This window comes from Protopterus annectens, chromosome 8.part0 (assembly GCF_019279795.1).
Source record: "Protopterus annectens isolate FY-2018-M chromosome 8.part0, PAN1.0, whole genome shotgun sequence".
Lineage (NCBI taxonomy): Eukaryota > Metazoa > Chordata > Ceratodontiformes > Protopteridae > Protopterus > Protopterus annectens.
Window position 1 is genome coordinate 1,582,021,807 of NC_056741.1, and position 26,221 is coordinate 1,582,048,027.

Below are 26,221 nucleotides of genomic sequence, written 5' to 3' on the forward strand. Positions count from 1 at the left end.
TGTGTCCTGCCCCAAAAATGTTGCTCCTGCAGTGAGGGAGTACCAGCCCCTCCCTTTGGATGGATAAACCAGTATCAGCTGCTAATGCACACCCTTTCCCATGCAGGAGTCATTAACCAAAAAGGGATCATTTGTCTGATAGTCAGGGTTGCTTCTCTCTATGCCATAGAATTGACATGTTTGCATTGTCCTATAAATACCTTAAGAGTTCATTTTATTTAAAAAAAATGTCAATAAATATTAGAGACAGTACTGCTAGACTGCCACATACAAAAAAAAAAAAAAAACAAAAAAAAAAACTTCTTTTAAGAGGCAACATATCTATTGTTGTGGCCATGTAACTGAAGGACTACTATTAAAATCCTGGATAGTTTTGAATGCAGCCCTTGGAAGTTACTCTGTTTCCAAGGAAACATGTTATGTAGGCACTTAAGATGTTATATTATATGATATGAAAGCAGATTTGGGATTACATGCAATAACACTGCAGATTTTTAGCATTTCTTTAGAGAGACACAGACCAAACCTGTGAAATTATATTTATATATATATATATATATATATATATATATATATATATATATATATATATATATATATATATATATATTTATTTATTTATTTTATTTATTTATTTACATTTGTTAACCGGGCTAGTCCAACTGGATGCAAGTCCGTTTTCAGTGGAGGCCCGAGGAGAAAATGTACTACATGGTAACAACAACAAAAACAAAATTAACAATGGTTAAAAAATCAAAAAGAAGAATATAAGTAATAAACCAGAAGGACAGTAATACCAATTTTAGAATGTTACAAAAAAGGAGGGATAGAGAGAACAAAGAAAAAGTGTAAGTATGGTAAGGAAGAAAAGGGAGAGAAGAAAATTTTTGTTAAGATAATAAACTTTCAAGTCAAAGGGAAAACAGATATTCTAGATAGAAGAAATCTATGTAGGAAGAAGTATGAGAGATGAAGGGGAGAGAAGGAGATGTAAGATGAGCTAGCTCAACTAGGATTGATACAAGAGCAAAGCCAGTGTTTAGTTAGAAATAGTTTTAGTTTAGTCTTAAATAGTGAAGTGGAAGTCTGGGATAAAATGTCTAGAGGAAGTTGGTTCCAGATTTTACCAACTGAGTTGGAGAATATGGAGTCACCTGCTGTATTCTTTGCAAGAGATGTTTGAATCAGTATTTTATTGGAAGAGCATAAGGTTTGTAAGTTGTTGTAGGGTTTTATAAGGGTGGAGAGCATAGGTATGTTTTCAGGATGGTAAAGAGTTTTGTGGGCAATTGTAAGCTGATAGTACTGTATTAGGTGAGGTAATTCAAGCCATCCTAGGTTGGAGAGGTTCAGGCAGTGGTGTGTTTTATATGGAGAGGCGGTGGCAAATCTCGCAATGTTGTGGTAGGCTGTAGTGAGCTTATTAATGTTATGTTTAGATAGATTAGTATAGATGGGGGAGGCATATAGTAGAGTGGAGATAAGATGTGTTTTGCTATGGTAGTTCTTGCTTCAGGGTTAGGAAAGTTTTGATTCTGTAAAGAGAACCTAGTTTTCTATTGGTTGATTTTATGGTGGAGTTGATGTGAAAATCAAATTTTAGTAGGTTGTCAATTGTAATACCCAATAGTTTGGTAGTTTGGTCAGGAGAGATAGGTGCCATTGTTAGATGTGATTGTGAGATTAATAGAGGGGACAGGTGTGTAGGTAAGAAGAGGAGAAGTTTAGTTTTCTTAGGGTTTAAGAGAAGACAATGGTTAGAGAACCATTGCTCAATAGTAGTAAATGTCTTTTGGGTAAGGTAATGCAGGTCATCTTGGTTTGTGGCAGAGCAAATGATGGTGGTGTCGTCTGCATATTGAATACAAGTAGTTTTAGGTGTGGCAAGATGCAAGTCATTAATGAAGTTGGAAAATAAGAGGACCTAAGATGGAGCCTTGAGGACCCCTAAGGTGGTGGGCACAAGTTCAGAGAGATTATTGTTCCATAAAACAGCTTGTTTCGGTTTTGAAGATATGAGGTGAACCAAGTTAAGGCAAGATTATTGAGAGAGAGTGATTTTAGGCGATGTAAGAGGAGTTGGTGGTTCACCATATCAAAGGCTTTAGACAGGTCTACAAAGAATGCTGATGAAAGAAGATTAACGGTTAATATTAATGGAGTCAATAAAGGATAGTAAGGCTGTGGTGGTGCTATGGTGAGGACGAAAGCCATGTTGGCAGTTAGCAAGGAGATTATTAGAAAGAAGGTGATTTAGTAACTGTTTGTGGATGCATTTCTCCATAATTTTTGCAATGGGTGATAGTAGTGCTATAGGTGTGTAGTTAGAGTATTCAAATAAGTCGCCTTCTTTGAAGAGGGGATGATGTGTGAGATTTTCCAGAGGGAAGGTACAGTACTTTCTGTTATGGTTCTGTTTATGAGTATAGAGATTGGGTAGGCAACTGCTTTGGCTCCTAGCTGGAGATATTCAGCTGGGAGTTTGTCAGCTGATGGGGTAGAAGCTTTAAGTTTTGGAAGTAAATTCAGAATATAGGAGGTGGATATGGGTTTAAGTTGCATAAGTGGAGGAGAGAAGCTTGAATAATGAGGGGTCAGGTGTTTGTTGGTTGGCCAGGTTGAGTATTGTAGATGTAAAGAAGTTATTGAAAGCATTAGCTGTTTGTAAGGGAGAGTCAGGGCAGGAACCAAGTGGATTGGGAGTTTCAACTTTTCCAGGGGAAAGAAGTGTGTTAATAGATCTCCAAAATTTGTGTGGATGGTGGTGGGAATGCTGTAGCTGAGTGAAAAGTTCTTTTATCTTTTATAATAGCTTGCTTTGTCATATTCCTTTTTGTTTGAAGCTAAGATGGTCACTGGGGTCTTTACAGAGACCATGCCTTATTCTTATTACGAATAAGCTGTTTTGTGTTGGTTGTAAGCCATTGGGCTGTCTTATGTTTCATGCGAATAGATCGCATGGGTGCATGTTGATCTAAAATAGTAAGAAAGGTTTTATTAAAGTGGTCTACAGCGTCATCAATTGGGAGAGTTTTGAGAGGAGACCAGTTAACCAGGTTGAGGTCATTTTGAAACTGATAAGGGTCAAAGTGTTTTTTGCTACGTGATAAACGAATTAGGGGAGGTTGTTTTAGGTGAGTTTTGTGCCTAATGATGTAGGTGAGAGAGTGGTCACTAAGGTCATCTGGGAGGGTACCTGTAGTATACCTTTGTTGGGGACTATTTGTCAAGATCCAGTCAAGTATGGTATCTTTGTTATTGCTCTTATTTGTTCTTGTTGTGGAGTTGATGGTTTGTTGGAATCCATGCAGGTTGATAAGGGTGGATGGATTGGTTTAGACATTCCAGTCAATATTGAAGTCACCTAGTAATATGGTTTCTTGAGGAAGATTAGTAGCAAACCAGTTAAGTAGGTTTTCTAATATGGGGGGGTTGTTGCCTGGGGGAAGATAGGTACAGATAATAGTAATAGTTTTGTGTGAGTTAAAGGAGAGTTTTGAAATAATAAGTTCAGCGTTTGTGTTAAATGGAGGGTTTAGGGCTGATTTTTAACATCCAGTCCAGATTTAAAGAGAATAGCTACACCACCTCCTTTTTTAGTAAGACGGTCTTGTCTTAGGATGTTGTAGCCAGGGGGGATGATTTCACAATTATTTATTGAGGGTTTGAGCCAGGTTTCTGTAAGACAGAGAATGTCAAATTGTTGGACTTCTAGAAGGGCATGAAGAGCTGGGAGTTTGTTGCAACGGATGTTAAGATGAGCTATTGTAAGAGATTTAGGAGGTTTAGAATCAAGTGAAGGAGTATTTATTGTTTGTTGGGAGTTAGGGATGTTGTGGATGTCCCCATCAAGTAATTGTAGACTATGAATAAGGTGAGTTAATTGAGAAGGTTTGAGAAAGAAGAAGTATTTTGTGTGCTTTTGAATAAGGTATTTGATATGTGAGAGACGATGATATTTAGATTCAATATATGTGTTATAATATGTTAGATTAAGATGTGTTGAGAGTTTAGATGGGGGGGTGGTCAATGTATGTCTATGTGGAATGTAAATATTAGCATTTATTGGTTGCTCATAATAGGTTATTAGGTAGGTGAAAGAAAGAAAAGTTAGGAGAGATAGTAGAAGAAGAGGAAGGTGAGTGTTGTACATATTGAGAAGGGTAGAGACTATTTAAAATAGGGAGGATTACAGGTAGAGAGAGGATGACTATAGGGGTGGAAGGGAGGAGTATGTTGTGATTGGCTGCAGAATGTGGTGGGTGTGGTTATGTGGGAATAATGGGATTTGGGGGGAGTGGAGGAGTTCAGCAGGAAACAATCAGAGATATGGAAAAGCAAACAGGTAAGCCAGAAGTATAGAGTAAATGTACTATTGAGCAATCTAATGTGTAGAGATAGAAGTATAGAGGAGCCAGAGTAGGAGGAATGAATATATAATTTTTATCGTTTGCTTTTGTCAAATTATCTAAGTAGCTTTGGAGGAGAATGCATGGAATCAATATTATTTTAAATAATAATAGTAAATAGACATTCTTCTGTTGAATTAAGCTTGGTCCACCCAAGCTCAGTTTCACAGTTACCCAATTATACCTGCCTGAGTTGTCAGATTCTCATATTTTCTTGTTTGCTCCTTTGCAGAGCAAATTTTTACAAGCCCATTTTTCAGTGAGTATTGGGTGGTCTCAAATGTGTTTACTTTACTTGCTAGAGATTGCTCTAAGCTACAGTGACCTCAGAGAGAAGGGGAAGTAGGAGATAAGGTGACTTGTCTCTCTCTACAGAAAAAAAATATTTTTTCTCTGTATGTTATAAAATGAATGGCCTGAATATATAAATTATTAGAATCTGGGTACCTAGTCTTCTTATGAGCTATTGGGAGCGACTGACGTAATACAGGTTACTGCGAAGTGATCATACATAGAGAATCCATTGTAGTCCTACTGTGAAGTGATTATACATAGGGAATCCATTGTAGTCATACTGTGAAGTGATTATACATAGGGAATCCATTGTAGTCATACTGCAAAGTGATTATACACAGGGAATCCACTGTAGTCATGCTGTGAAGTGATTATACATAGGGAATCCATTGTAGTCATACTGCAAAGTGATTATACACAGGGAATCCATTGTAGTCATACTGCGAAGTGATCATACATAGGGAATCCATTGTTGTCATACTGCAAAGTGATTATACATAGGAAATCCATTGTAGTCATAAGGAATTAAACATTGTAGGGTGAGACATGTACATTTCCCACTATCTTGGCAGTTCATTGCTCTGAGAGTTAATATTGCTGCCTCTGTTCTTGGTTTTCTACTTTCACTCCAAGTTGGGGTGTCATCTGTGCAGAATTTTCATCTCACGCCTGTCTCATGAGTTTTTGATGGGATCTCAGATTTCCTCTGCATCACAAAGACTTGTAGTAGAAAACTGATTGCCTGAAGGTATGGAGGGGTGTGTGTGTGTGTGTGTGTGTGTGTGTGTGTGTGTGTGTGTGTGTGTGTGTGTGTGTGTGTGTGTGTGTGAGTGAGTGTGCACATCTGTGAATATATGTGTTCATCCTGCTGTATGCATGTTTGTACATATATGTTAGCATTGTGTCTGTATGTATGCACATATGTGCCTGTGTATGACCATGTAATTTAGGTTATAGTGTGCACAAGGTATAGAGCATCTTGCCCAAGCTTCTTTATTAGGCTTAATGAATGATTCTTGACAGTTATATGATGTCCTAGAAGTTTTGCAACTCCTCTGTGAGGAGGTGTTCATGTGGAACACCCTGGGTAATCTATGCAGTGACACTGGTTACTACAGACTAATAAGCCTGCTATTCCTTTACAATGAGCTGGTGAAAGATCGGAGACTTACTGATGATAGGAACATCATCTTGCCATGAGACAGCCATGTGCCTAGCTTAACCTAATAATGCCCTATAGATAATCAATACGATCTGCTGATAGACTGAAGCCACATAATGCTATATAGTATACATTCAGGGTCGTAAAGGAGCTTTTGTCCTTCATTGATGAGTTATCTGGAACTTGGGAGCTGGAGGAGAGAAATTTTATTGCACATGCTCTGAGGTATGCAGCAGGAGGTGGTACCCTCCCAGCATGCATCAGTAGTGTCTCCACTTGGCTCTCTTTTAGGACTTTCCTGTTCAGCACTTTTATCAAGACTTTCTCACCCTGATGAGCCTGTAAGCTTGTGTATGAAATGCTATGTACAGACCGATGAAGAAAAGAATGAGAGAGGATAGGACTGTCTGCAGGAGCTTGTTTTTGGCTATAAGATACCAACACACATGTTAGCTAAAGCTCAAGACAGATACCCATAGGTATAGCACTGTCCATAGAGGTACTGAGAATTAGGTCAGTGGGCAGATAACTTGGAAAGAAGTGTCAGTCACATTTAATGTCAACTTGAACCTTTCTGATTTTCAGATAAGACTGAAACCAGAAGCAAGCAGTATATCAGAAAAGTCTGTCCGGAAAGGTTAAAGCCAAGAGGTGGTGTAAAATACTTTATAATATTCAGCTCATTTTCCTCTACCTGAAAGTCTGTGTAAAACTTTTGCTCCCATGACTATCCTAAGTATTATTGTGTTAGAAAGGTTCTAAACGGAGCAACAAGGTTTGGGCACTGGACACCATGGCATAAAAGGACTCCAATATTTCAGCTTAGCCGAAAGTTTCAAGGGTGCTATCATAGCCGGATACCATAACTGGACAGGCTTACACCAATATACAACCTGAACAGTTTATGTGGTGCATATAGTGGAGAAATGATTGGGCATTTATTAACAGAGAGGTAAAATATGACCTGGCACGCTCTGCCTTGACAGAAAAAAAGTGCTGACAGATGTGTTCCAGAGTTTAGTATGCAGAGAAAGAAATACATATGAGATGAAGTAAGGTGATACACAGAGGAAACTGATCTATAGGAAAGCCATTAAAGTATGTCACTGTATGGACAGCTGGTAAGCCTGTAGATCATATTTGTTGACACACATGCATGAATTGTGTATGTCTACACATGGGAATGTTATCATTTGTTAAACAAAATGATAATCCTGTGACACAGAAATAAATGAGAAAAGCATGAATATTATTTTAGAGGCTCATGCCTGATTTCAGTACCATCTTATTAATCTATGGTTTAAAAATTATAAAATGTCTGTCATCTCTAGGAATCAATCATAACTGAGCCATGCGATGATACGAGCTGTAAAGAATTGTAGGGAAATACCCTTGTGCTGCTGTTTACATATATGCATTTGTTTATGTGTGCATGTGATTCTGAATTTATATAGATATATACTGAGGCATACATGGAGATGGATAAGTCTAGTATTTGGGCACATTACTTTTATACCCCTCCACTTAAGTAGAAGGTACTACACCATGTGCTTGTAATTCACTACTTACTATCGTAACATTGGTAACAGTAGAATGTTATCCACTTTCTAAGAATGGGAATGTTTGCACTGCATTGATATTCAGGGTGGGCATGCCACCCATTCAGTATTTTTCTGGACTAACTGGAAATCAAAATGATTCTCTGGTAACCCAAAAAACTGTGTACAACCTCCAGTATTCTGTTTTGCAGGATGAACAGAATGACAGAGTTTGTAAAAAAACAACCTTGATCTGAATTTTTGACAAAAAAAAAAGCATTGCTAAAGTGATACAGATGAGTTAAAGACCAGGTTAAAAAAAAAAAAACTAAAGGAGACATTCCTTCATGATGACGGGTATATTTACATCATAAAATGGGAATGGAAGTGGGCAGAAAGGGGGCATGACAGGGCACGGTCATTGCTGGTGCAGGGGTGTAGCTTTGGTATGATTTTCACCACAGTGAAAAGTGGCAACCCTAATTCAGGGATAAAATACAATATTGGTAAAATTGACAGAAAAAGAAAAATTCATTTGAGAGCTTGGTTTGCTCCCAAAGCCAACAGTGGATAGGTACAGAGGGAAAGGTAGTAGAGTATAATGAGGCCAAGATAAAGAAGTTTGGACCATGGATTAGAGACTGCCTTCCCTACCAGGGATTGATATCAAAGTACAGACAAAGACAAAAAGATAGGAGCATTGTAAGTGAAAGACCTGAGCTGGTAAGAGTTTTTAGTAGAATCTAGAATAGAAGCTGCTGTTAAAAAATGAATAATTAGTGTGGTATATAAAATATTGCATGATAATAAGAAGCAATGAGAGGAGGTTATAGCAGATTGGGAAGAAAGACTGGAAAAGCAACTTACAAGGGAACAATGGGGAGGCCATATGTGTGGCTCCCAAGTATTGAATAAAGTCCAGAAGGCTTAGCATGTTTGCTTGGAGGTATATACATTGGTGTTTAATACTCCAAGTGGACTTCAAAAAATTTTCCTCATGTAATGGAGGTGTGATGAGGAAGAAAGAGGTAACTGGGAACATTTTTTGAGAGTGTAATGAGTTGGCAGATTTAAAAAATTCCCTACAGATTACTCTCTCAGAATTTTAGGGAAGCAAGTGACTGTAACTAAGGAATGATTCCTTCAAGCTGGAACACATGATTTGAATAGTCTAGCCAGAGTAAGGCCTTATTAGGTTTAATTCTGCTGCTGCCAAAAAAAACAATTATTAGAAAATGGAAATCAAAATATAAGCCAATTGTATTTGAAATATTGAATATTATAAAAGACATTAAATAAATGGAGGAGGGATTATTAGAAAAGGGAATGAACAATCACATAGAAATAAATGGAATTTGTAGGAAAAGTGCATCCAAATTAATGTTCAGGAGGAGGAGTGATATTTAAAGGAAGGCAAGGATTGAGTAATTTATGTAATATCAAAGTGAATGACAGTTGTATAAAAAAGAAAATGTATATGTAATGTATAATACATGACAAAATGTCAATGCAGTTTTTTTTGGTTTCTTTTTTATTAATCTATGTGTGCCTATGTCTTAAGTGATAATTTATTAAAGATGTTTTAAAAAAATGGATACGTATAGAGCTTAAATTTCCTGTTATTTTTATTTTTAAGTCAAATATTTGAATACATTTTGTCTTCAAAGGCTCAAGATTTTTCCCTGGTCAGAAATGATGAGAATATGAAGGGGACTAAAACGGTTATGTATTTTCCTATTTAACAGCCAAATGCAAGAGCTTTTTTTATTAATTGTAAAAAATCAAGCAGTGTAAACTAAATCATAAAGCATGAGCATTATGAATGTAATCCAAGCCCAGAAGAAAATATTTAGCCATAGATAAATTAAATGATGTTAAGAATGAACCACATGTTTTTTTTTTATTTACAGATGAAAGCAAATATATAAGCACATTTTCCTAAATTTTGTAGAAAAAAATTAAAATTCTTAAATTGTTGTCAAATTACTGTGAAATGGCCAAGACCGCAATTTTGTCCTTGCTACATGAATGTTAGTGGTGATCGTTTAGATTTTAAGGGGAAAAATACATTAAACTAATGTTGTCCTATTCAGAAAATTAAATTTGCATCACTTATCTAGTTTGGGTGTAATAAAATGCTTCAAATTTAATAGCATAATATTTTCCAACATTTATAGCTGTCATGAGAAATAAAGCAAAATAATTTGGATTTGCTGTCTCCTACCAGCACTGGGGAAAGTGTGTTCTTCAGCTGACTTTTTTCTTACAAAATGGTGAAAAAAATCAGGAATCACTGAAATGCAGTAGGACTAAAATCACAAAGCAAAGCTACTTAGTAAAATAAATAAAATGTTAGATATTTATGTATTTATTTAATTTATTTTCTTTTTTATTTTATTTTACTAAGTGCATTAATCTTTGTTTTGTGATTTTTAACCTACCATGTTTTGGTGATACCTGATTTTCTTCAGTATTTCATTGGATATTTTTGCAGGAACACCATTAGTTCCTGGAGGAAGTTCTACTTTTTCTTGACTTTTTCTTAGTCAACTGAAGCCATAACAGTTTATAGCAATTATTTCACTGTAGTTTAATTCATGCTTGCATTGGAATACTTTATTAATATAAAGATGCATTTAAAACATATTGGTTAACCAAACCCAGATCATATAATCTGCTCCATATGCATTTTCCATTAAATGTGATGTTCAGTATTCATTTGAGAGGGAATGCTCAGATTATGATGAAATGCTTATATTCTATGATTGTTGGCTGTGATTATCACTAATACAGTTGTGCCTTCATTCCGTTTGTGCTACATGTTGATGATGTAGTAAGCCTTGTTCTTAACTATTTTTATAGTACACACACATATCTTTCAGAAAAAAAAAATCCAGTGTTGCAATTATTCATGAAACCATGCATCCTCTGTATCCATTTAAGCTGTGAGGGGTTTTGTTCTCTTGTCAAAGATGGAGTTGTACAAGTTACAGAGTACAAAGGCCTATAAACATATTTTATATGGTGATCAGTAAACTCTGTGCATCTCACAAAAAGTGAAAATGAACAGAGATGATCAACAACCATTTTTATCAGCAAAGCCTTTCTACTAGGATCTGTAAGTAGATCTTTTATAGTATAAATTTATCAAATGAAGACCATCAGATCAACAACGAACAAATCTGCAAACACTATATTTTCTGCAGAGGCTGTGTTCACCATCTGTGATATATGATAATTAATCCTGTGCATCATTTCAAAATATAATTTACTATAAAATTTTACCAGCATGATATATGGATATACTTTGGGGGCACTGATGGACTGTAATCAGTTGATTGTCAAATGGTCTTCAGTTAAGAATCCTAAATTGCCTTTTTTTTCCAACCACTTGCAACAGGTTTGGCAATGCCTCTTCTAAACCAGGGAATTTTATGTTAAAAGCATTTTAGTAATGATGATTAATCCACTGAGTTTGTATTTGTAGAAGGATGCAAAAGGTTTAGTAACTTTTATCTAGTAGGATTGCAGAGAACCATCTGAAATTGATTTGATATAAAATAAGTCATACTGACATGGTAAATAATAATTACTAGGCAAAGCACAAGAAAATGTAATACTCTGTACTCCGGAGTAACTGAAATAATTAAAAGGTAACATACTTTACCCAACATTAATGGAAAAATCGAGCACATCAGTAGATTTTTTTCTTTGTCTAGTGTAAAGTGTGCTTCTTCATAACACTTTACCAATTTATTTAAAATCCCTGACATAACATCTGAATTTATATTAAAAAACTTGACTTGCATAATGCTTTAGTCACTTTTCTATAGAACGTTCTATGCATCATAGTCTCTTATGGCCTGCCTTTATATGCATCATAGTCTTTTACGGCCTGCCTTTACTTATTTGTTTTCTTTTAGTGTGTACCTCAATACTCTTATCCACTGAAGTGACTTCTTCTGATACTGAAGTCAAACAATTTCAAGTAGGAAATTCATTGTCTGAAATTCAAAATGGGAAGAACCCAAGTGTAAAAATGGAACAGCCATCTTATTCACATTTAATCTGATGTGATTTTATGGTTGTGTTAGTTTAAATCAAAATGGTTTGTGGAATTTATAGGATCTGTGCACAGCTAAGCTAGATATAATTTACACGAAAATTACTCTTTAATTGTATCGTGCTTTGCTGTTTCAACCCCTGCTTTTATACTGCCAGTTAATTCTGTCCTAGTATTAATGTGGATCTCCCTAGAAATGTTCTGTCTACATGAAGTTCTGCTGTGAGTCAGTCAGTCAGTGACATTTCTTTGAGAAGTTCTATGAAACATCCAGACAGAACAATCAACAGATGTGTATAAGCTCAGGGAGTTACCTTAATTAAATTACTTATCAGAAAAAATAATGTTGCATCCCTCTCTAGAACATATCCCAAAAAATGGAAAAAAGAAATGATCCATTCCTTATTTTGCTAAGGCATAAATAAAATGTAGGATGGACAAGAAGGTGAGTGGAATTCCCTTTGCATACCATGCCAGAAAGGGAATGTCAGCATTTCATTTGTACAGCAAACATGCAAGTTGAATAGAATGGATTCTAAAGCAGAAATGAAAATGGTGCAAAATCAGAGACAAAATTAATATAATATACTCTTTCCACAGGGCTTTCCATAGAACCTTCCATCTCATTCCACAGGGCGATAGTGCTTCATCCTTCTAAGCACCTAAGAAAGAAAAAAAAAGTGTTTACTCATGAAATTATTTTCTCAGCTGTTTTGCATTTATAACTTGTAGCCATTTTCTGAAACTGAAATTTATCACAGATAAACATAGCAAGCAGTACAGTGGCAGCAAGTGTAAATCAACACACTCTCTCCTTCAGCCCAGTTCCCTTCTGTCAGCCTCAGAATTTCTACTTTATGTTTGTCTTTAGATTCTTAAAACTTTGTTTTCTAACCTTTTAAGGGGAGGAGCTTTGCCAACATTTGACCACATGCCTTACTAACCCTTTTGTTTCTCTTGCCCCATTTTACTTGGGTCACTGCCATCTGGGAGTGAGAATCATATGGCAGTGGGTTTTCTGTGGCCATTGCATCTTTTACTATTATAACTTCTTGCCTATCAAATGAGATGCTTCCCCGTGTATTTTGAGGTTCCCCACTAATGCAAGTACTACATGATGACACAGTAGTGCAGTGGTAGCATTGTCGCCTCATAGTAAGAGGTTCTCCAGTTTGATTCTTGGCTGGAGTGCCTTCTGTGCAGAGTCTGCATGTCCTCCCTGCACTCATGTGGGTTTCCTCCCACATTACAAAGACATGCATCTGGAGTGTTTCTCCCCAGGCATCTGCTGAAAATTGGCTTTGTTCCAAGTTGGGCTTTCCCGGTTAACAAATGTTAAATAAAATAAATAAAAATGTATGATGCCTCCTTTGTGCTACTGCTGTTCCACCTTCCCTTTGCACAACAATGCCTAATGATGTGAAGTCTACCAACTCCAGGTATTAACTAACTGCCACAGGTGTGTTTAGTCCCAATTACCTCCTCTCAGTGAGCCCCTCTGGTACCTAATCTAGCAAATTGATTCATGGTCACTCGGGCTGCAGTCAGGGCTCCATCACTGTGTGCCACAGTTAGCCATGATTTTCCTTTGGTTTCCCCAGATTCTTCTTTACTTTTTTTCCATTATTTTTTTCTTTGCCTCTTTCTTGAACATCAAACCTTCCTCCTAGCACTCTCAGGGATCCCATTGGTTCCCCCAGGCTGAAAGTACTGGCTTCTCTGTTTGGGGATCAATCAAACCTGGCAGGGTGCCATCATTCTGAAATGACCAGAATTTTTTCTTATCCCAAATTTCTCCTCCTCCAGCATGATGATGATGATGATGTGAGCTCTGTTAGAATGGGTAGAAAATTAGGATCTGCAAGAACACATGTGCCACCATTAATTTTTTCTCTGCCTCTTTTTTGGACATCAGACTTTCCTCTTAGCACTCTCAGGGATCCCATTGGTTCCCTCAGGCTGATAGTACTGGCTTCTCTGTTTTGGGGATCAATCAACCCTGGTAGGGTGCTGTCATTCTAAAATGACCAGGATTTTTTTTTATCCTAAATTTCTCCTCCTCCAGCATGATGATGATGATTATGATGAGAATGATGATGTGAACTCTGTTAGAATGGGTGGAGAATTAAGATCTGCAAGACCACATGCTCCACCCTCAGGCACATAGGGCAGCCATGCCTACTCTGCTGTCTCTCTGTCTGTCTGTCTCTGTCATCTCAGCCTTTTCAGTCCTTTGGAAATCCAGACTCTGCCAGTGTTTACTGAAGGACCATCCCCTCTTCCCTCCAGGGTAGACATGCCCATCCTTTCTACCTCACCATTAGGCTCCCAAGCATCTAATTGAACTCAGGTCACATGGGCTGTAGTCAGGGCTTCATCTCTCCAAACCACTGGTGAGACTATTTCTTCTTTCCTTTTATTTTTACCTTAGATTTTAGTTTATTGACTAGTTGGTACCACTGAGCCATCAGTACTTTTGTATAGAAGGTTGTTTGTTTAATACATAATGTCTAGTGGATATATAGCCATGATAAAGCAGTAAGGCCCATGATATGTTTGCCATTAAAAAGGCAAGTTTTACATATTCCTCCAAACATTTTTTGTCTTCTCTCTATATATAGCAAATCTCAAACAAAACTCCATGAAAACAGAATATATGTTATTGTAATAGCAACTCTGCAATAGAAAAGTCATAAAAATATGTTATTTCAGTCATTTGCAGAATGTTACTAATCATATAATAAAACTATCTGTTCCCATTACATTTATGAAACACTGGACATCATAGAAGTGAAGATGAATTCAAAGAAGACAAAAAAGGTTCTTTAACAATTAAGAAAGCACTGAGACATGAATATGCACAGATGGCATTTTACAAGCTTAGGTGCAGGAATATTAATAAATTGCTACTGGAAGCAAAAACCGAGTACAAATATTTGCTGGTTTCAGAGAAAGGAATGGTTATTATTTTATTTTTGTTTTTCCCCAGCCTTGACCACACAACCTTTCATTTCTCTTAGTTTTTTTTTTATTTCCCTGTCCTGTAAGTCCCAGCAGCCATTATCCTGCTTTGGAGGGATCCTCTGTTTCTAAAGAAGATTTGCCTTCATGAAACACTCAGATTCATCATCTGGCACTGAAGGATGCACTGCTCTGCCTTCACTGCCCAGGTTTGTATGCCATACAGAAGTACTAGTCACACCACTACTTTGTTCACCTTACTTTTCAGCTTCTTTGGCCATCTTCTGTTCTAAGCTAGTCTTTAGATCTGTTGTGTACATGCCTCAGTTGTGCTGTGTATAATTCTTACACCTGGCCTGAACTGGAAAATGGTCCATAATGAAAAGTGTTCTACCCTGATTAACAAATGTATAAATAAATAAATAAATACATAAATTACAATCTGTGATGCAGTGAGCCTATTGGCTACCCATGGCTGTACTTTTTGTAAACTTTTCTGAAGGCGGTAACTACTGACCTTTCAAGATCCTTCAAGATTTACTCAGCAATGAACTCCTCTTGCCTTCTCAACATGGTGTCAACACCCTCCATCTCACCAATACTGCTTGGCTATAATTTCTAGACAATTGTAATGCTGGCAAACCAATCTCAGATATTCTTTTGGACTTCTCCAATGCATTTCATACACTTCTGCACCCTAAACTGACTGAAATGTTAGCAAAATTAATTTATATTACACAACATTATCATGGTCCAAGAGCTACCTGAGTAGTCGCACCCAAGCAATAAGGTGGCAAAGCATATGTTCCTCCTTCATCTCAGTTTCTATAAGTGTCCATTCTTGAACCCTTGCTATTCAGCATATACATAAATGAACACTACACTGTCACTTCTCCATCCACTATGATTCAGTATGCAGATGATGCTACAGGCATTTGTTCCACCCCCTCACTGGGGCAGCTACAGACCATTACTCAGGAACCCTACTCAGCAGAACAGTGGGTAGATAATGCTCACCTTACACTTAATGCTAATAAAGCTAAAATGATGCTCTTCCCTCTAGTTTCCAAACCTCAAATAGTTTTAATATTTCCTCTGCTCAACACATCAACCTTGAGCAGGTTTCCAACACCAAGTTAATCAATGTAATTATTGATGATAAGCTTAAGTCTGATATTCATACGAATAATGTCCTAAAAATCACCAAAGGCTTGGAGCTCTGTACAGAGCCCAGGCATTTCTCATTGACCTAGGTAATAAATCTACTCCACATGCTTATTTGCTAACAACACTCCTATATGCTGACTCTATCCTCAATAACTTGCACAACAGCCTCCTCGTAAAGCATGACAAACGCTACATTAAAATTGCCAAAGTCTCTGCTAATTTGCCTAGCAGATTCAGCCACTGCCTTGCATTCTCAAACATAAAGTGGATGGAAGTCCATCCATTCATCTATCCTGAACCCCTTTTTCCCATTGTAGCACAGTCCCACTGTCTTAAATTCCTTCAATTAAAAACTGCTCATTCCATACTTCATCACCCTGATAAATGCCCTTTCCTGCATACCCTCCTGCCATGTTAAAGCACTAGCAGACCTCTGTGCTCTAAAGATAATTTCCTGGGTCATCATTCTAAATCCCAGAACTTCTCAAAGGATTCTCTCTACTCATATGCAGCCCACTTAGGGAAATAGACAATAAAAGCTTAGATTTCCAAGAAACTTCCATGCTCATCTGCAAAATGCTAGATTATGCCAATGATCTATCCCAGCTGACTGACAAATCACTATCATCTCTATACTTTCTACTTATATATTCTTCTCTCTTTCTTACCATCACTAGTCACTAGTCTACTCCAATTAAATCTTCCCCTCTTTATTTTAAAGTTCACTTCCTCCACAAATGTCTCTACCCCATTTACCTTCCTAGGTTTCAAAGTAGTAATGCTTTGATCATTGTTACACTACTTCTACTTTGAACACCTCAGATATTGGAAACTTAACCAATTTGTATTGCAATATTTTTAACTCATTGTAATATGTTTATTATGTAAGATGTGGTTATTTTATATGCATCCCTGTGTGAAATGATGCTGCCAGTCTGAACAGCATTATTTTCCATCAGTCTGAACGCCCTTCTGCCTCTACCTGACTTTTCCTAATTCGCTTTGGATCACCTCAGATTTTTGGGTTCTGTCCATTATCCATCAGGGGTATTTCATGGTTTGTAAATCCCTTTCTCCCTTTTCAGACGTTCATCAGCCTCCTTGGGAACAATTTCTTCATTCCTCGGGGTTCTGCAGTCTCTTTTGGATAAGGACAGCTTTCAGTCTGTTACTACCACGCAGATGGGGAAGGGATTTTTCTCCAGGATATTTTCGGTTCCCAGAAATAAGGGTGCATGGAGACCAGTTCTAGATCTTTCCTTGCTTAACACCTTTCTCAGGATCCCTTTCTTTTGGATGTTATCCTTTCAGACATTGTTTCCCCTTCTGGTTCCTCAGGCCTTTCTGGTGTCTATGGATCTCAAAGATGCATACCTTCATACCCACATTCATCATATTTTCAGGAAACATTTACATTTCTCTGTGTCTTCCTTGCATTTTCAGTTCTCTGTTTTGCTCTTTGGCCTTTCTACTGCCCCAAGGGTATTCACTAAATGCCCCATTCCTGTCATTACTTTTTGGAGGCTTCCAGCTATACAGAGCTTTCTTATCCAGATTATCTGCTTATTCAAGTTCCTTCTCCCAGCAGTCTACTACAGGATCTCAATTTTACCACTTGTCTTTTACACAGTCTGAGGTTCACAATAAACCTCCAGAAATCAGTTCTGATGCCATGCCAGGATCATGTTTTCTTTGTATGTAGGCTTCAGACAGATCCCATGCTGACATCTCTTCCTTCCCCCAAGGCTCTGCCTCTGATAGCCTTTTCCAATCTGTTCTTCCTCTGCCCTATGTTATGGCCACAGAATTTATCAGGGTCCAGGAGGTCATGGCTTCCACCATTCCCATGCTCCCTCTTACCAGGCTCCATATAAGGAAACATCAGTGGTGTGGCTTCAACATTGCCACCCCTGGAGTTCCCTGTTCCTTTACTTCCCTGTCTGAAGCTTGAGCTTCAGTGGTGGATTCATCAACCTTTTCTCTCTCTCTCTCTCAATCCATGGCTTCCTCCTCAAACTCCAGTTCCCACTCTGGAGCTTTTAACGGATGCCTTAGACAGGGTGGGGTGCCTCTTGTAGCCCCTAAAGGTCCAGGGTCTCTGGCCTTCTTGTCAGAGGTCAGACCATATCAACATAAAAGAAATGAGGGCTCTTTCCTGGCTCTGAAAGCTTTTCAATTCCTCTTTCATCCCAGGCCTCAACATTTTTACAGACGATGCCACAGTGATTTGTTATGTCAACAAGAAAGGGGGCATGAGGCCCTATCTTCTTTGCAGACTAGCTCTTCAGGTCTGGGATCTAGCTAAAAAAGTATGAAGTAGTTTAAATTCCCTCAGAGCACAATTTTGTGACAAACTCTTTGAGAAGATTCAGAACACAAGCTCACAAATGGATGCTTCACATAGTCATGTTCATGGACATCATCCATCAGTGTGGGTATTCCTCAGCCAGATCTTTTTGCCTCCTCTCTGAACAGACAATCCCTTTATTTTGTTCCACGGTCTCAGTTCTCTGACTTGGAAAGTGACTGCCCTGTCTTTTCCTTAGAAGGGGATGTTTTTGTATGCTTTTGGACCCCCTCCCTCTATTGCTACGAGTTCTGCACAAAATCATGCTGGACTCTCCTAAAATCATGCTGGTGACTCTCTTTGGCCCAGACAGCTTTGGTTCCTCCTCTCTCTCTCTCTTGGCCAGGTGCAATCACTGCAAGTTACCTCACCTGGTGGAGCTTCTCACAAATACACCAGGGGTCTCTTATCCATTCTTACCTGTCCACTCTTCAAATGACACTGTGAGTGATACGGTTTTCATCCCTTTTAGGCACTTCTTTTCTGAAGATATGCTTCGGGTTCTGCAGGAGGCCAGAAAACCCACTAACTGAAAATCATATATGTCCAAATGGAAAAACATTTTCTGTCTGGCACCTCTCTCACCATCAGGATCCCCTATCTGTATAGAATCCTCAAAATAAGGAAACATTCCTACATTGGAGCCAGGCCAGGCCCAGGGGGAGGATAGCCCCCCTGTTGTAGAAGGAGTAGCAGTCTACAAAAGTCACAAAAACTGATAGGACAAAGAAGAAATATAAAGATGATAGAGTGGACTATTTAGGACAAAAAAGAAATTATGTATTGTTACTATTATACAACAAGCCCAGAATTTCCAGACACAAGATATACAAAAAGATTAAGAGAAATTAAAGGAAAGAAAAATACTTCCACAAGTAAAACTGTCAGATGCTTCGAACAGAAAATTGTTTATTAATACATCATATTTGTGAAAAACATTATATAGACAAAGATCTGTTTGGAAAAAGAAGCATCTGAGGAAGTGTGAAAACATAAACAACAAAATTTAGAGATTTTTGAAAGATATAAAAAGAAACATGGACATAAGAAAGAAAGAAAGAAAGAAAGAAAGAAAGGGAATTTGATATGGTGCAATATTTATGCAAGGTTGAAAGCCAAATTAATCAATACAAAAAAGGCAGCCCCACAGATATTCGAAGAGAAATACAGGCAAAGGCATCCAGATATGGAAAATTTCACAATAATAAAAATAATATCACAAATAGGAAACATAGAAAAGAAGATGAGTAAAGTAGAAGTTAAAGAAATAGAAAATTAAGTTATGGAGTGTCTGTGAAGTGAAAGATTTGGTGTAGAAGGTCTAACACAGTTTACATCACAGCATGATTGAATAAGTCCACAAAGTAAGGTGAAAAAGGAAGATCAGGAGACAGCTGAAAAAGAAATATGGACATACGAAATAAAAAAATATCACTGTTGCAGTATTCTTTGCAAATGGGAATCCCTTCCAAGGGTAACCCTGACAGCCAACCAGTATGCCAAACCCTTAGATTTTATAAACATAATACATTGCATGCATGCTCCCCACTCAAGAAGTAGGGCATAAAGGTGACATACGGATGGCCATACCTCAGAGATTCTTTGCCATCAGTCAAAACACCATCATCATTATTGTTCTGAATGCTCCTTGTTTACAGTCTTTCTTCTGTGCTGGTACTGAGCAGTGTTTCAGATAAGTGCCCCATTGGGGATCCTTCTTATCCTTTTTTCACTTTATTTTTTTGAGTTTACATGTCATCCAGAAAGGGAAAATGTCAGTGTGGGAAGCAGATTACTCATAAAGTTCATCACTAGAAGTGTTTCTTCTGTTTGGGGGCTTCTCACAACCATACTCACTGTTCTATCTGCCAAGTGTTTGTCCCTAAGAGCCTACATAGTTGCCTGTCCTCATTGTCAATTTACCTAGAGAACCAACATCTTAAATTGTTGGTGCAAGATGCTACGGTGGAATTTTTCCATTCTGAAGGTCAGTAGCCTGCCAATAAAAAGGCCAAAATGCTTAGGTCTTATTCAGCCACTGTCCTCCCTCCCCCAGATATTTCCAGAGGCTAGTGAAAGCTCAAAGGAATAGCCGGTTGTTGTTTCAAATTCCTCTGCCATGACCCTGTCATGGAACTGACTTCTTGCACATCCTCAAGGCTCTGCAAACATCTGCTCCAGATGTTGAGGGGTAACTTCATCTGATTATTTCTGAAGGACTGAGGGGGATATCACAAATCTTAGTTTGGGAAGAGATTCCTACTATGTTGATTGTGTGTAGAGAGGAGCCCAAACCTAGGGTTTTTATGGCATGCGTCCCTCAAATGAAAAAAAAAACAGAAACATGTTTTCCCTGCTACTAAAGGTCCCTGCTGTGAATGCTAAAAATTTAGCCATAGTTGTTCAGTGCCTTAACGGCCTTAAAGCCTCCCAAAGGAGTTTTTGTGACTGCTTCTCCTTGGTCATCTACTCCCCTTAAGAGGCCCACATAGCAGGAATCCCCTAAATTTGAATTCTGAGGAATAGTCTTTTGGCATATACCTCTCAAATCCCTCCACTTTGGATTATGGAGCAAAGGAGGACGATTCTATTAGTCCAGACTCTCCCTTGGAAGAACTCTCCTCTGGGGACACTATAACTTGCATGATGGAATATTTCAAATGGGACTGTTCTCAGGTTTTTGTTAGTCCAAAGAGGCATTATAAAGCCCTCTACTGCACCTCCTGTCTTGGCTGCCCTTCTAAATACCTTTACAGCAGCCTTTGTAGCCCCTGATTCTCAACCCCCAGCTGCTAAGAAACCTGATAAATTTACAAGGTACCTGATGATTGTAAGTTCTCATAGAAATGTCCTTCTGCTGATCTTTTTGTAGTATCTGTCTTATCTGACAAACCTTATATTTTGCCTCCCACTAAACTACTTCCTACAGACAAGGACAGTAAAGCTATGGCACATTTAGGCAAAAATGTGTTTACTGCTGCCATGCTGGCTGTTTGAGCTGTTAATTACCAGACCCATATGACTTGTATGGTCATCTGGTATGTTTTTGTCCTTTCTCAAGATTCTCAGGCTACCTCTGACCTTCCTGATTCAGAAGAGAAGGTCTCAGCCATTTCTCTACTGGGTTCCACCTCTGAAATGGTTCACCACTCTATTAAATGTAGTTATGATGCACCTGATGCCTACTGTAGGGCTGCTGCCTTTGGTTCTGTTTTGAGACATTGTTCTTGGCTTTCCCAGCTAAATTTTTGGATACTCCTCTTAATAATACAAATCTTTTTGGTTCTGCTGCTGCTGCTGAACTTTTTAAGTCCTCCAAGATAAAGGCAAGACCTTGTAGGATTTGAAACATATTTTTGTGTCTCCTGTCCTTAAGTTCCAGAGGAGTTAGCTTTCCAAATCTTCATTTGTACAGAGAAAGCCTTAACCTCTTCCTCATGATAAAAAGGGTAATAGATGTGTAGCTCCTACTAATTCTACTCAGACTCATACTTCTCAGAAGCCTCCTTTTCAAGACAAACCAGGTTCTATCTGACAGTTTGGCTCCACTGTCCTTGAGTCAGATTCCCTTATCCCTTCATCTTTCTATGCCCCTTCCCAATTGGTTAGGGGTCACTCACAATTCTTAAATTCTGTTCATTTGCCAGGGATACTTCATAGTGTGAAAGCCTTTTCATCCTTTCTGGACATCTTTCAGGCTCCTCAGGAACAGATTTCTTTCTTTCCAGAATTGCTTCTGGGCCTTTTAGTACAGGGCATTATTCAAGTTGTGCCTCCTGCCCAGGAAGGGACGGGATTTTATTCCAGGATGTTTCTGGTCCCCAGGAAGGAGGGCACATGCAGACCCATTTTGGATCTGTCTCAGCTCCATATTTTTCTGAAGGTTCCTTCCTTTTGGATGCTGTCTCTTCACTCCGTGTTTCCTCTTCTTCTTCTTCTCCAGGCTTTCTTAGTATTCCTGGACCTCAAGGATGCTTATCTTCACATCCCAATTCATCTCCTTTTCAAGAAGTTTTTTTGTTTCTCTGTTTCTTCCTTGCATTTTTTGTTCTCTGTTTTGCCCTTTGGCCACTCAACTGCTCCAAGGGTATTCACCAAATGCCTTATTCCTGTCCTTGCCTTTTACTGGATGAAAGGAGTTCAAATATTTCCTTATCTTGTTGACTTGCTCATTCAGGTTTATCCCCAAAGGTCTTGCTTCAGCATCTCTAGTTTACAGTGCTTGGGGTTTACCACAAACTTTCAGAGGTCAATAATGGCTCCTTCTCAAGATAATGTGTTTCCATGGTAGCAGGACCCAGACCATTCCCATGTTGGCCTCCCCTGCCTCCACCCAAGGCTCTCTTTCTAATCAACCTTTTTCAGTCTCTACTTCTTCTGACTTCAGTCACAGCCAGAGATTTTCTCAGAGTTCTAGGATTCATGGTTTCCACCATTTTATGCTGCCTATGGTTAGAGTCCAGATGAGAAAGCTACAGTGGATCCTAAAGTCAGTGTAGCTTCAACAATGTCATCCACTAGATTTTTTGGTTCCTGTCCTTCCACATCTAAAACTCAAGCTTGTAGGATTCATCAGCTCTCTCTCAACCCAGGTTTTCCCTTTCAGCCACCAGTCCCTTCTCAGGAACTTTTTTTCAGATGCCTTAGACAGGGAGTGAGGAGTTTCTTTCAATTCCCTTAAGGTTCAAAGTCTCTGGTCTCTCCATCAGAGGTCATACCACATCAACATCAAGGAGATGAGAACAATCCTTTTAGCTCTTCAGACGGTCCATTCTCTCTTTTTTCCAGGGCCTCTCAAAATCTTAACAAACAATAACACATTGAAGTGGTATATCAGCAAGGGTGGGCATGTTCCTACCTTCCTTGTAGACTGACACTTCATGTCTGAGATCTTGCTGTCCAGTATTGAGTGACTCTTTAGGCTGCATACATTTCTGCAGAGTACAGTTTATTGGCAGACTCTTTGAGCATGTTTAGTGCACAGGCTCACAAATGGATGCTTCACAGAGATATGTTTCTAGACATTGTCCATCAGTGAGGTGCTCCACTGGTAGATCTTTTTACCTCCCTTTTGAAAAGACAACTTCTTTCTTTTTTGCGCCAGAGTCTCAAGTCTTGTGGCTTGTTAGGTCGATGCCCTGTCTTTTCTTTGCAAGGGGCTGTTTCTCTATACCTTCCCCACCTCTTCCTCTGATTCTGTGGGTCCTACTCAAGATAAAACAAGACTCCCCCAATATCTTGCTGGTGACTCTTTAGCCCAGAAAGCATTGGTTCCCCCTTCTTCTTCAACTAGCCTAGGGAAATCATCAAATGTTACCTCACAGGATGAACCTTCTCACACAAGACAAGGGGTCTCTGATCCATCCCAACTTGTCCACTCTTCAAATGACATGGTGGGTGATAGGCTTTTGATCCCTTTTATGCACTTTTTTTCCTGATGATGTGCAAGAGACCAGAACCCCCTCCCCCCACCACCAGGAAATCATATTTGTCCAAATGGAAGAGATTTTCTGTCTGGTGCCTTTCTTACAACCAGAATCCAGTTTCTGTGGGGATCCCAATGTTTCTTATTTGTGTGAATTGCTCCATGTTGGGTTAGAGTATTTTTCTGTTAAAGCTCACCTTTCAGCTATTTCTGCTTGTCTGCCATTGACTCCTCCTCTTGCCTCTGGGTTCAAGGTGAAACAATTTCTTAAAGGCGTACCTCATATCAGGGCTCCCAGGAAGCCTACTTCACCTTCCTGGGACCTCAGTTTTGCACTTGAAATTTGACTCAGGCTCCTTTTAAGCCTGCAGTTTCAGCTTTCTAGCAACATTGTATTGGGAAGACCGTTCTTATTTGGGGCCTTGCTTCAGCTAATATAGTCTTTGAACTCCAGTTTCTTATGGCTATACCTCCTTTCTTATCTTTTTTTTTTTTTTTTTAGGGACAGGGTGTCAAACCAATACTTTTTTATGCCTAAGGTAGTTAATGAGTTGTCCTTTAATCAGCCTATTATTTTGTGCCCTTTTTTCCTCCTCTGCAGTCTGCTAGTGAGAAGGTTCTTCACATTTTGGATTTGCATTCACAGCACAGATGTTATTTGGTTAAGACTACAGCCATTCACAAATCTGAGAAGCTTTTTGTTTCCTTTCATCCCAGATATCTTGGTTTGGCTGTTTCTTAGCAAACCATATCTTCCTGGATCCTAAGTCTATTTCTTTTTGTTACTCCTTTTATGGGCAATGTCTTTCTGCCTCAGTAAAGGCTCATTCTACTAGAGCTGTTACTTCCTCTGGTGCTTTTTTTCAAAGGACTGGATACAAGTTCCATCCGTGAGGCTGTTACTTGGATCTCTGTCCATACCTTCACTAAACATTAGAAATTGAATGTTGTTTCCAGAGCAAGAGCTGCCTTTGTCAGAGATATCCTGCATGGGTTTCTAGAGGGCTCCTCTGTGCTCTCCTCCTCCCATGTTTCCTCTTAAGCTTTTGAACTCTCCCATTTGTAAAGAATACTGCAACAGCGATATGGAAGGACATAGTACAGTTGTGGAAAATCTTACCAAAACAGTAGATGTTTTTCTCTTCACTGTTGCAGTATTCGTGCCCTCCTTCCTCCCCCTTCTGTTCTGCTCCTTTCCTTCTGTCTTCTTGGCCTGGTATTCTTTTCTTTTCTCCTTCTGGATGCACATGTTCCTCCTAGTTCCTAGGACTGATTGTTCCTTCCTGGGCTTTTCAGTTCTGATGCATGTACATTCCTCTGTCACCTTTATGCCCTATGCCTTGAGCGGGAATCATACGTGTGACATACGACTTCTATAAAATCTAAGGCTTTAGTATACTGGCCAGATGTTGGGGCTACTCTTGGCAGGGTATCCCATTTGTAAAGAATATTGCAACAGTGAGGAGAAGGACATCTACTGTTACAGTAAGATTTTATACAACATAATTTCTTTCCATCTGACCTTGTACCTTTTATGGATTTACAAACTTGCAAAAAGCTCAGCGTATACAAGGCTGAATGTATTAATGAAATATATTAATGAAAATTTGGAGTTCCAAGATCTCCTCTTTCCATCTGTATCATTAAATGCATCCATTGCATCCTGGGCCTCTTAGTCTTCCAAATGGCCTGAGAACAGTTTCCTCAGTCTGGCTAAAATTTGATCAGGATAGCACTTGCTGTATACATCACCAATGGCATAATAAATGAGTTGATTGCTTGGGTTCTCTGGGGAATGTCTAAAATAAATTTCTCCCACTGTTTGAGAAATTCCCCACATTCTTTATGATAATGGAATAAGACAAGGCTTCCTAATCACCTCTTCCAAGGTACATTCTTAGCTTCAGGCCTAAATATGTAATTTCTTCTCCATTATCTAAAAAGGACTGTTTTATTTTGAGTGTCTCAGATGGCTTATAATTAACTGCAAAAGAAGTAGTTTTATCCAAGTTAAGTCTGTAGCCTGAAAAGCTACTAAATGTGTCCAGAACTGCTTGTAGTAATGCAAGATCTTTTTTATTATTGCATTACAATAGCCTTGTTCTACACATTGCATTGCATACTCTATCTGTGTCATATATATGAACTTTACTGCTGTACTTTTCTGAGATGAGACTGAAATTGATAATTTGTGATCAGTACTCTTTTCCATTTAACAGAGTAAAAAGGTCTGTGAGACAGATCGGGAGATCATTCACATATATCGAGAGCTTCACATGCATTTTTCCACATCTCGTCCTCTTGAATGATACTTTCCTAAAGAGATTAACAGTGGGGAGAATGGGCAGCTGTGGCATATCCCCATCGAGGTGTCAAAGGTAGGAGACAATTTGGAGTATCCTTTAACCCTTACTTAAGTCTCCATAAAGTTGCTAGACCAGTCTTATGAAGGCTTCAGCAAGGTGTATTCATCTCATCTCTCTCTCTCTCTCTCTATATATATGTACATATGTATGTATGTATATATATATATATATATATATATATATATATATATATGTGTGTGTGTGTGTGTGTGTGTGTGTGTGTGCGTGCGTGTGTATAATCCCACATAACCCTCTCAAACATTTTCTCTGCATCATAGCTGCTTGTGCCTCCTTTCTACCTCTGATATTGTACCCAATGTTTTAATTAAATTGTTAGTTGTCTTCCTTCCTTTAGCAAACCCAATTTGATCCCTGTGTATTATTTCCCGCATTATATTCCCTAGTCTTTTTCTAAAATTGCCATAAATAATTTATAATCATGATTTAATAATGATATGGAGTGATAAGACTGTGGGTGCAATGGATCTT

General features: G+C 38.5%; 1 protein-coding gene across 1 annotated transcript in view; it reads right to left on the bottom strand.

Annotated features, from left to right (window-relative positions):
- Positions 1-8,718: 8,718 nt before the first annotated feature.
- SCN3B (sodium voltage-gated channel beta subunit 3) overlaps positions 8,719-26,221 on the bottom strand; it is a 379,056-nt gene continuing 361,553 nt past the window's right edge. The window contains exon 5 of the mRNA XM_044081132.1: positions 8,719-12,128. Coding sequence (XP_043937067.1) covers positions 12,113-12,128 — 16 coding nt within the window. The 3' untranslated portion in view covers positions 8,719-12,112. The remainder of the gene's footprint in view (positions 12,129-26,221) is intronic.